The 12,344-nt window shown below is 40.1% G+C and overlaps 1 protein-coding gene across 11 annotated transcripts in view; it reads right to left on the bottom strand.

Annotated features, from left to right (window-relative positions):
- The window catches only part of tpk1 (thiamin pyrophosphokinase 1), a 360,013-nt gene that overhangs the window by 120,323 nt on the left and 227,346 nt on the right, over window positions 1-12,344 (bottom strand). For all 11 annotated transcript variants that reach the window (XM_080209334.1, XM_080209377.1, XM_080209387.1 and 8 more), the window contains one exon: window positions 8,928-9,039. In XM_080209334.1, the coding sequence (XP_080065460.1) occupies window positions 8,928-9,039 (112 nt within the window). The remainder of the gene's footprint in view (window positions 1-8,927; window positions 9,040-12,344) is intronic.

The raw sequence follows: 12,344 nt of genomic DNA, 5'->3' as shown, positions 1-12,344 counted from the left end.
TTTCAGCAACTGATGCACAAGGACACCCACGTCTTGCTGAGTATCCATCTCTCTCAACTTACACCATTCATGTAATAACCTGTCTTCCGATTATTGCCAAAGTGGATAACCTCACATTTATCCACATTATACCACATTTGCCATGCATATGCCCACACACTCAGCCTGTCCAAATCATGCTGAAGCATCTCTGCATCCTCCTCACAGTTCATCCTCCCACCCAACTTTGTATCACCTGTAAATTTAGAGAAAATACATTTTGTTCCCTCTTCCAAATCACTAATATATAATGTGAACAGTTGGGGTCCTGGCACAGATCCCTGCGGAATCCCACTCGTCATTGACTGCCAATTTAAAAAAGATCCATTTCTGCCAACCTTTTGTTTCCTACCTGCTAACCAGCTTTCTATCCATCTTAAGACATTACATGTAATCTCATGTGCTTTAACTTTACATAATAGTCTGTTATGTGAGACCTTGTCAAAAGCCTTTTGAAAGTCTAAATAAACAATATCCACTGGTTCTTCTTAGTCAACTCCACTAGTTACATCCTCAAAGAATTTTGATAGATTTGTCAAGCATGATTTCCCCTTTATAAATCCACGCTGACTTTATCTGATTATATTACTGCCTTCCAAATGCTGAGTTATAAAATCCTTGATAATAGACTCGAGCAACTTCTGCAGTATTAACATTAGGCTCACTGATCAATAGTTCTCGGTTTTCTCTCTACCTTCCTTTTGAATAGTGGGCTTACATTAGCTGCCCTCAAATCTGTAGGAGCCAGACCAGAGTCCAAAGAATTTTGAAAAATAACCACCAACGGATCTAATATTTTCAGCGCCACTTCCTTAAGTACTCTGAGATGAAGATTATCAAGACGTGGAGATTTATCCACCTTCAATCCTATCAATTTCCCCAAAACCATTTCTCTACAAATGTTGATTTCCTTTAGCTCCTCACTAAAACTTGGCTTTCTCAGAACTTCTGCTACATTATTCCTGTCTTCCTTTGTGAAGACTGAAACAAAGAAAAAAATTAATTCCTCGGCCATTTCTTTATTCCCCATTATGAATTCTCTCATTTCTGACTGTAATGGGCCTACATTGGTTTTCGTCAATCTTTTTCTCTCCACATACTTATAGAAATTTTTACAATCAATTTCTATGTCCCCCCATAAGGTTAATAAAAGACCCAAGTTGTATTTTCCAGTCAGCCTCCAGATTTCACGAGCAGTGGGGGGGAGTTAAAGGTGGCTCTTTGGTAGCAGATCAGAGCTCCTGGCAGGTTTAGAGACCCTATTGCTGCTCCTTTCAAGCTGTAAGGCAGCTAATTGCTCCTCCAGCTTTGAAAACCCTCCTGTTGAATCAAAATGAATGACACTGGCATTGAAATTCACATATCACATTACTCATTTGTGTGATAGGTAAAATGTTTTTGGCTTGAAGGCAGCATCCTGTCAGTGGCAAATACCACTACTATTGCAACTGCAAAGCTCCATCTGTTGCTCAATGTTTTGAGATACCTTGCCCTTCCAGGGTAACCGAAGGTTGACTGGTCATTTTTCAGGATTTAAAGTGATGGCCTTATGCCCATTCTTGCGTTTGCATAATATGGACCGTGAAATGACCTGATCAGGATAACCATTATCCTGCACCTATTTCGGCATCAAGTTCGCATGGTGAGCAAATGGCTCAGGCTTTATTCCACAAAGTTGCTAATAAGGCCAATCTTTCAGCCTGTGGAATTGTAAAAATCCCAACATGTGTATTGACCAGTGAAACTAGGCTTGTGGTAAACGGCGGTAGAGAACTCTTGGCAGATTTCTCAACTCGTACATTAAGGAAAGGTAGTTAATTTAACTGCTCCATTTCAAAGGTGAATTTGAGAGCAGATTGGAACCCATTAAGACATGTAAGGAAATTATTACCTGCAGCTGCGAATATGATTATAGCAAGTATAGCACCCATATATCGGAAATATGCAAAGGATAGGAGTTTAGATGTCATTCCATCTAAGAAACATTTGTCATGAAACCCAACAAGATATTTGCAAGAGTGAGGCCTATTGGAGATCCCATTGCAACATGTATATATGCATACATGGTGCTATTCAACCTGAAGTCAACTGTGTGAGTTGCTGAGTTCATAAGCTCAATAGATACTAATTCATGCAATGGTGGCAGATTCAGATCACCATGGTACAATGCTGCAGTACAAACATCTGTGGCTTCATTCAGAGGAACACTGGTGTATAGGCTAGCAATATCAAATGAACACATGGAGTCATAGAGATTTACAGCATGGAAACAGCCCTTTGGCTCAACTTGTCCATGCTGCCCTTTTTTTTAACTACTAAGCTAATCCCAATTGCCTGCATTTGGCCCACATCCCTCGATAGCCATCTTACTCATGTAACTGTCTAAATGCTTTTTAAAAGACAAAATTGTACCCGCCTCTACTACGACCTTTGGCAGCTTGTTCCAGACTCTCACCACCCTCTGTGTGAAAAATTTGCCCCTCTGGACCCTTTTGTGTCTCCCCTCCTCACCTTAAACCTATGCCCTCTTGTTTAAGACTCCCCTACCTTTGGGAAAAGATATTGACTAGCTGATCGATGCCCTCATTACTTTATAGACTTCTATAAGATCACCCCTAAGTCTCCCATGCTCCAGAGAAAATTGTCCCAGTCTATCCAGCCTCTCGTTATAACTCAAACATGGACACAACAATGCCAGCAACATGCAAATCTTGTATGGTTTTCACAAATGTGAAGAAATCCTTCAATGAGTGCGTGGAAAACTTGCTCAAAATTGGGTGTAGCAGCTCACTCAGCCATTTGGCCAACTCATGCTGTACAGAACTGATCATAGAGAAGGTAATGCATAAAGGGATATCACCTTTATGCATCTTTGGCAGCCCTTACGTGCAGCCTGCACAGCAGGCTGAAAGGAAGAACTCTATCAGATATGTCACATCGCAACTCATCATTCTGACACAAATCTAGCAATTTTTTTTAGTTTACCTTTGAGCAAGAGTATCTGGTCATGTTGAGCAGCAGGTCCAATGGATACAAAATAATCCTGTCATTAAAAATGGCATGCATCTTGTTGAAATATTCCATTAAACACAAAAACCAAGCAAGAAAGATTCATGCATAGTTAATGAGGAAATTTAAGAATAGGAGCATATTAAAAGATTTAAGGATTAAAGATAAAAGATTCTTTGCACCATTTATAACGTCAAAGATTTGGAATGTTTTAGAAGACAATCAAGCGACACCAAAAGGTAAACAGGGAATAGATAATGAGAATAAATAGTAGAGGATATAAAAAGACATTGTAGGAGCTTTTACAAGTATAAAGCAAGAATTCCTTTATTAATCCCCTACAGGCAGATCTAGGAGAAAGTATCATGAAGAAATCAAGAAATGGCAGTGAAATTGAGCCAATATTTGATGTTTATCTTCACAGTACAAAACTCAAATTAGGTACCTGAAATGAAAGCTAAAATAAAACGCTAATGACAGTTTAGAAGTTAAAGCAATTATTATCAGCAGAGAAGTGCTGGAATGTTGACTAAGTTCCAGGGCCTAATGGCCAACATCCTTGGATTCTAAAACAAGCAACTTTAGAGATACTGGATGCATGAGCTATGATATTTCAAAATTTCCTAGATATTAGAATGGTCCCAGTGGATTGGAAATTAGCAAATGCAACACCACAATTTGAGAAAAGAGAGGAAAAACAGGAAATTACCAATTATTACCAATTACCATCAGTAAAACGCTGTAATTTATTATTAAGGGAGTCTGAACAATGCACCTAGAAAATTATAGTATGATCAAAGAGAGTCAACATGGTCTTACAAAAGGGTTTAACAAATTCATTAGTTTTTGAGGATGTAGCTCATAGGTAGAGGGAAATCCATAGATGCAATATACGATTTATATTAACGATTTAAACGAAGGGTGGGATTTTACGGCCACACTCGCCCCAAGACCGGAAAATCTCATCTGAGGTCAACAGACCTTTGCATGGTCTTATCCCACAGATACAATTCCCGTGGCAGGCAGGACAAGAAAAGACTTCCCAAAGAGTCCTAGCGTAACGGGGGCGATTCTCCCAGCCACTGTGCTGCTTTTGTAGCGCAATGGGCTGGAAGTCTCTAACGGAGGCTGTTTCGTGGGCTCCCCACTGGACACCACGGCCTCTGTGAGTCTCCAGCAGCCGGATTTCCAGTGCCATTAGCTCCATGCCAGAAATTGGCATGGAACTGCATAAATCTTCATTACCATTTTTAAAATATCATTAGCAGGCCCAGGACTGAAATCTCTGGGCCTGCTAGCATCTACCCCACCCCACCACCTCCCACCTCCTCCTCACCCTCCCCCCCCCACATCCCCCACCTCCACACCCTGTCCCCTCCACATCCCCCACCCCACCAGCAGTGGCTCACTCTAGCGGGGTTTGGCATAGCATCCCACTTGCAGGGAGCTGGCAGCCCGACTCTGCTGGAGTGAAACGGGGGCCATGGAGGTCCCCCTGTGGGAGGGTTACCCCTAGGCATTGCCAGCCTAGCATTGCCAGGTTGGGCCCATGGCACTGCCCAAGGGGCAAAGTGGCAATGCCCAGGAGCACCATGGCTCCGCCCGCCTCTCATCAGGCAGGGCCAAGGGGATGGGGCTTAATGGGATGGGGCCTAATTGGGATGCGGGGTGACTGGTGGGGGTGGGGATCCCACTGACACTCTGCACTCTGGTTGACTGACAGAGGAACGGAGGCTAGTGAATGGAGCTGGACATGAGGTGGGGGAGTGGGGGGGGAGAGGAGTCAGCCTGCTGTGGAGGTGGAATGTGTTGGGGCTGCAGTGGGGGGGAGCGGTTGGGGTTGCCAGGGCAGGGGGATTGGGAGATCAGAGCTGTGGGAGGGGGGGAGATCAAGATGGACTGGTGGGGGTGGGTGGCCCCACATCCAGGGGGGTCAGCAATCAGGCCATGTGTGGGTCACACTGCTGGCAATGCTGAGTTGCAGGGCTGGCCTGTGATCGGGAGGCTGGCAGTACAGGTCTACTGCGCATGTGCCGATCTCGGTGCTGCCAGATCGCGCATGCGCAGTGGCCCGCTCAGTGCTATGCTGCTGGTCTTTCCAACAGGAATAGGCTCCAAACTCTGATTTTCAACTGGATTCACACTCATGCACTTTGCTGTGCACAAAGTGTGAGAGATTCATTTTGAAACTCCCACTGAAAAACCAGCGTGATTTACGCAAATTCAACACTTGGAATTCTTTTGGGAGTATCTAACTTTTTTATTGATACAAAGTTTAATATCCAAGTTTTGAGGAGACATAAAGAATATTGAAAGAGATACAGACAGGTTACATGACTAGGCAACAAGCTGACAGATGGACTATCATGTTGGAAAGTGTAGAGTTATTCATTTTGGTTTTGAAAAGGAAGTGTGAAACTTCTAAATGTTGATGTTCAGAAGACTTAGGTATACTCATACAAGGAACACAGGTTAGCATGTGGAAGCAGAAAGCAATTAGGAAGGACAATAGCATGAAGACTTTTATTACAAGGGGATTGGAATGCATCAATAAGGATTTCTTGTTGTAGATGTGTAGGGCTTTTATGAGACCACACCTGGAATATGCAATTTTAGTCTCTATGATTAGGAAAGGATATTCTTGCCTGATGGGCCTGTAAAGAATAAGAGGTGATCTCATTGAAACATTCAAGGTTTTGAAGGGGAATAGTAGGATTGACACTGAAACACTGTTTCAGTGTCAATCTGGTCTTGGGGAATTTAGTACATGGGGACATAGCCTCAGGGTAAGGGGTCAATCATTTTGGATTGTGACAAAGAGAAATGTCTTCAACTCAGAAGGTTTTGGCTTTTTGGAATCTCACAGAGATTTGTGGATGATCTGTCACAGACTCTATTCAAGAGTGAGGTTGATAGATATTTAATCTTTCAAAGAATAAAGAGACATGGAGAGCAGGCAGGGAAAGGGAGTTAAGGTAGGAGATCAGCCAGGCTATAGTGATTGGTGGAGCAGGTTCAAGGGACCAAAAGGTCCACTCCCAGTTCTTATATTACCATGAAAAGAATCTGATCAGAAATACATAGTTTGGGATAAGAACTGTAACACGGATATATTGTCATGAAGGAATCGCTTCACCCACTAGAAAGACAGCCAGTAGCAACAACTTCAGGTTAAAGGTCCAAATGAAAAGAACACTGCAGTACCACTGTACATTTAAGTAAGGCACACCTGAGACCTTTCTAAATCTTTCGAAATAAGCATGTTTCTCCTTCCTCTTCATTCCCCAAATGGGGAAAAGAAAAAGCAGATATCAGCAATCCCATTCTTCCCAATACTGTTATTTGCAATGGAAACCAAGGAATGGCACCTTAACTAGATGCAATGCTACAAATTAGTCCACTCCACCATGACTGCTAGTGTGGAAAAATGGCAAAGCACTTGCGGCATAACATTAAAGTATAAGTAGATGAAGTTTAGATGTTTCTGTGTATAGGTATATCACATGTATAACTGTTAAATCCTCTAGAATGTGTGTATTAGATCACGTATATTCAGTGGAGGGTTACTAGCTGCTATATTAAACAGTTCAAATACCTCAAACCATGCAAGCTGCAGTATTAAACAACCCAATACCTTGACACACTGGCTGTTAGATCAAACATGGGTTTAATTACTTGACCAAGTGTTAGATGGGGCCTCTCATATCAATTCACTGACAAATAATGCTTGTAATTGAAGTACAGAACCACAAGGGCAGAAAAACAGCAGGTTCACATCAATCTCCCAACAAATGTTTATGCTTAAGCTAGAGGATAGAACATCATAAGAGCCGGGAAAAATAGCACACATATTTATTGCTCTAATTTAGCGAGAACAAGATAACATATACCACCCAATCAACATTCTATAGGAAAACACAACTTAGTGAAAGCAGGGGAGGATGTAATCTCCAGGCAATCTTTGTGTTCACACTAGGACACAGCCAGGTAAAGAGATAAGATCATTCTGTCCAAAGGACACAACACATCGCTAGATGATTATGTTCAAGTCAGGGACAGGAACATAAATAACAACCTGTTTAGCAGAGAGACCCCATTGTTCTCACCCAAAGCCATGGATCATGGATTAGCTATTTGGCATCAAGATACCAGGGATAAACCATGGATCACTCAGACACCCCCAGAATGACTAATAGCCACTTCCATTGGATCAAAGGATAATGTATGTAACCAATAACCCTTAGGATTGGATTGTGTGCGGTTGATATGGGCCAAGTAACCATATAAAAGTTGATGATTTTCTTTGCTCAGTTGAATTGTATTTGGGCTTGTCCTGTGACTTCTCCCCACTGGCATGAGAACCCAATAAACTGTTTGACAATAGGAACAGGCCCGAGGGTGCAGTGATTCCTCTGAACTCATTCACGCTAACAATGACCCTGTTTCTTCAAAGATCTGTAACACATTTTTGAGTTATGTATTTTTTGAAAACCTCCATTAATGTTGATTGATGTCACAACAAATGATTGATGGAGGATAAGGGGGCTGAAACATGACAGCATTAGTACTAAACAAGGTAGAATGCTTCTGTATTTAATCAACGTGGCGAATCGTCCTTACAGACAGGTAAAACTCATTATAAGAACCAAGCAGTTTTGAGGTGAACACCTTGTCATCTATTCGGAAGTCAATTCAGTCTGTACAACATTACAATCATTTCTTTCCAAGGCTCATAGTGGAACAATATCATTGAAAAAATACATAATTAGTTACTATACACTCAAATCCTTTATTGCAGTAATGGCGTAACTATGGTGTACTCCACAACTCCATTTCCAGGAAATAATGGTGGGATTCACTTGGGCCTTTACTTGCACCATGCCAAAATTTCCTGGGACCTTTTGCACTGCTTCACCATTGGCCTTGTCAAAACAGTAACAATCCAACCAACTTTCATAGCTCTGCACGCCATTCCAACCAATAGCAATATCCAATTTGCTGGCTTAATGCTGTTTCAATTGATTGCTATGTTGCCACTTAAACTAAACTGGAAAGAGGATGGTAAACTGCAGTGGTATAGTTTATGCTCCAAGATCACTCTCTCTTAAACATAGAATTTTTTCTATTGTCCTTTGCTGATTGCTTTTAGCAATTGCCAAGATAACTAGCTTTTAGAAATACTAGCTGACTGGAATGTTTCCTGTTAAGTGGAATTGAATTTTTGATTACCATTTAATGTTTGCATGTATTCACTGATCTCTGGTACTTTAAAAGTGTCAATTGCTAATTTAGAATATTGATCCATTTGAAGTGTGAGGAAGACTACGAGAGACCATGACTACAGTTGCTTTACATTTAAAGGAATTGATGTGAATAATGTAACTGGCTATGGATTGTGCATTGTTTTTAATATGTTTCTCCTGCAAAAACACAGGATCTGTGCTTTGTGATGTATTTGCAAATTCTGAAAACAATTACAATTTAGAAGCCTTTGATTAGTTCAGCCGTAGGTACCACCCATTTTATATTTAGTTATTGTATTTCTATGACTGATGAAAGCAAAATTAACAACCTGCCAAACATTTTTGTGACACCTAAGCAAACCATGATTCACAGGTCAAACATAAGCTTTCATAAACCAGAACAATAAGTGAATGAATAATGAAACTCTGTTCACGTGATCAAAGTCAGAATTGATAGCCAACATTTTTCAATAGAACACAGTTAAATCATCTCTACCCTGTCTGTTGCATATTTAAATGAGATCTCTAGAAAATTCTGGTGTAAGTTCGCCACAGGTGGATAAATAGTACAAGCATTGTGGTGTTTGGGCCGTTCCAGCAAATTTCAGCCAACATCTCAAAATTGTTCACACTTACTCAGATTCCACTTGAGGCCAGTTGTTGTCACATTGTTGCATGGATTTCCCACTGGGATAAGGCCGCACCATTTATCCTCCAGGCCTGTGTCAACACACAGTCTATGATGTCCCTGCCAGAAACAACACATTTTCAGCTTTCTTTTAAAATTGAAAATGTAATTTTAAATTCAATTTGAAAAGCACAATATAACCATGGAGAGCATTTTGTTAACTACTTACACTGAAAAATCAAAACCATGCGTTTTTGATTTTAAAGTAGTCAATAGAATCCAAAGTTTCATCGCCATTCAATTCAGTTGGGACATTTTATATATCACTTGCATTAACTTACCTGCAATAGCCAATTTATCAAAACCAATTTGCCAGTGTACTTACACAGCAAAAAAATTTAGAAACAAATTGTAGCAAGCAGCAACCATTTCAGGCTGTCAGACAAAAAGATGCATCTTGCTTTGCACTGATCATCAGTCCTGGCGAAGTTTTGTGCCCTAGAATCTTTCAGCGTAAATAAAAGTAGTTGGTTTCCCTTCAACAGTAATATTTTAAAACATTTTGTTCTTGCTTGAAGAATCATAGCATGAATTTTCCTATTAGGTACTTTTAAGCAATTAACCAGTTAATTAACCATTCAAACTAATTTCTTTAAGCACTTGAAATTTCCATCATTGTTTTCCTTAAGCATTCCCCACCTCAAAGACAATCAATTTCTTTGTAGGATAAGTATAATGGTATATCATAATAAATTAAAACAGAAAATGATAGAAATACTCAACAGAAGCTGCCTGAACTGTGCAGTATTTCAGCACTGTTTGCTTTTTTTCAGATTTCCAGGATCTTCATTTATTTTGCTTTTACACAAGTATTATTGTCCCAATTTTGTGTTCTGATCAAAATCATGCATGGATTAGTGGCCTGCCAGGGTCAAGTCATCCAATAGCTTAATCAGCTGACTGTATGCAATTTTTTTGTGGACCCATAAGAATAATTAGCATAAACTCCTAACAGAATTCTGGCTGTGCACTGCCAACTAGCATAAAATATTTTTTATCCTTTGTCAAGCCTGTGGGAGTTGAGAAGGTAAAGAAGTGTTAGGCAAAAGTGAAGTGAATAAATGGAGGCATGAAATGGGCCCTATGGACTGGTGACAGAATGGCATAACACCTGACCTCTATTTGAAGGCTGACAAACTAGGCATGAATCCTTGTGAACAAAGTGTGAAACAACTATCCGTATTCTGGGAGATCTATTCCAAGATGATCATACAGTGCTTGTCTATCAGCGTTGGCAACCATTTTCAACACATTGGCTCCATTGCAAGCCTGAGTACATAGTCATTTTTCTTAAAAACATGAACAAGTGATATTCATCTTTAAGAAGTCTAATACTGCAGGCCAAGGTTCCCCACATTTCAAAAAAATGAAAAATGATATTGTCGAAGTAGCCATAAGAACCCGCATGGGTCTTATGGAATCAACTGCGACGTATCATCTTGTTTCCGCCCTCCCTGAAAGGTTCCCTTTTTCAGAACAGTCTTCCAGTTTTGTGGCTTCTCTCTGCACTTTTACAGACCTATTTGTCAATAACTGATTTAAGGGAAATCTACAGTGACAACTTTATCTTTACGGGAAAGATAGGTAAAATCTGAATGCTCCAAGTGTATCCAGAATCCTGTGGTGTTAATAAGGATCACGATCAACTTATTTGCAACTTCACTGATTAGACTAAATCTCAATTGCCCATTTATACATGGTTACCGTCAAACCTCCAACAGTTTTTCAGCTGCTACTTGTGTCAAACTTGTAATTTTGCCATTAATCATTAGGATCCTGACAGTGAAAATCCTTCTTTAATAGCTACTTTTCCCTGGTGGGCAGTGGTCAAACACTGTTTCTGTGAGCGCACACTGCTTCCTGCACTGTTTTGTGAATATTTGCGTTGCACAGTTTTTCCTTTGTACATTTGCAGCATCCTGCAGATGGCTATTTTGTGTGCCTGACTGATTTGTGTTAATTACAGCTATTACCAACCACTTTGCTCACCTTGTGTAATTTTCCCCTCAATTTTATGGGAAATCATGCACATTAATAAGACCTGATTAAAGCAGGTTTCTGTATGCGAGATTCATAGACAAGCTGCAGCACCTGAATAAGCGAGTAGAGTTCCATTTCCTTTACAAATGAGAAATTAAGCTCTCCAAGAAGGAAAAATGGAAATTCAACTCCAAAATGTGTACTTGATTTAGTGAACAATTATACAATGTGTCTGAATTTACTGATCTGCCTAAAAATCTACATTTCTCTGTTTTTTTCATGGTTGTTCAATGGCTTATTTTGTTTCTACTGCATTGAATTCTTGCCTGACAAGTTCAGAAAGTCCACGAAAATTTAAAAGTGAGCCCCTTGGAATTCAAAATAGCTCTGCAAAGCAGATAGGAAGTGAATTGGGAATTTGGAGGCAGAAAGATGGATAAGAGATTCATTCCTGGATTGGCAAATGACAAGGAATATCCACAAAGATTGATGTTTGGCCTCAGCATTTCAATTATAAAAAATGACTTGGATTTGGGGAGTATATTAAAGTTTGCAGATGAGGCAAAGCTAGGAAACATGGTGAATTGAGAGAGATAGAGAGCAGAAAATTGCAATGTGACAAAAATAGATTAAGCGCCATATTTCAGAAAGGATGTCAAGGCCTTGGATACGATGTTGAGGGGCTTTTCTAGAATAGTATGAGGCACAAGGGGCAGTAGTTATTTCAAGAGAGTGATGCTGGAATTGTTCTTACAGCGTAAAATGTTGAGGGATTCAATAAAATTATTCAAAATCATGAAAGGTTTTGATATAGTAGGTGTGGATAAAATGCTTCTGCCGGCAGAAGGATCAATAACTCATATCCCTTGAATATACTCAAAGTCTATTCGTATTTTCTATGAGCTCCCTCTTTTTGATCCCATTATTTGTTTTACCATATTTGATCTTGATTTTGAACAGTATTTCTTTTTTGCTTAATTATATAAATAAAGCTTTTAATGCTACACATATTTTTGTATGCTGTGAAATTTGCACAATATTGGGCATGATTCTGCATGGACAAGGTGTGAAGCAAACTATCCTTGTAGTCGCTTTTATTTGATTTCTGCTTGCTGAAGCATCTCATCTGTGTTGGTGGAATACTTATCCTCTGAATCATTGTCCAAAACAACGACAAAGCCACCTTTGGCCAGAGGAACTGCAAAAAATGTGTTAGAAACAGTTAACAAGATTTCTGGGTCATCATTTGGCTGGGGTGACCTACCGGAACTCAAGAGTGTGGCATCACTTATCGTGAGAAAGGCTCCTATGCAGAGATATTTTGGAAGCGATTAATACCTCTTGTATTCACCAATGTAGTCTGTGCATCTTTTCATCTGGCAATG

Source organism: Carcharhinus amblyrhynchos, chromosome 2 (genome assembly GCF_965287045.1).
Source record: "Carcharhinus amblyrhynchos chromosome 2, sCarAmb.v2.hapA, whole genome shotgun sequence".
NCBI lineage: Eukaryota > Metazoa > Chordata > Chondrichthyes > Carcharhiniformes > Carcharhinidae > Carcharhinus > Carcharhinus amblyrhynchos.
The sequence above is the reverse complement of the archived record's forward strand: the minus strand, read 5'-3'. Positions and strand labels throughout refer to the sequence as shown.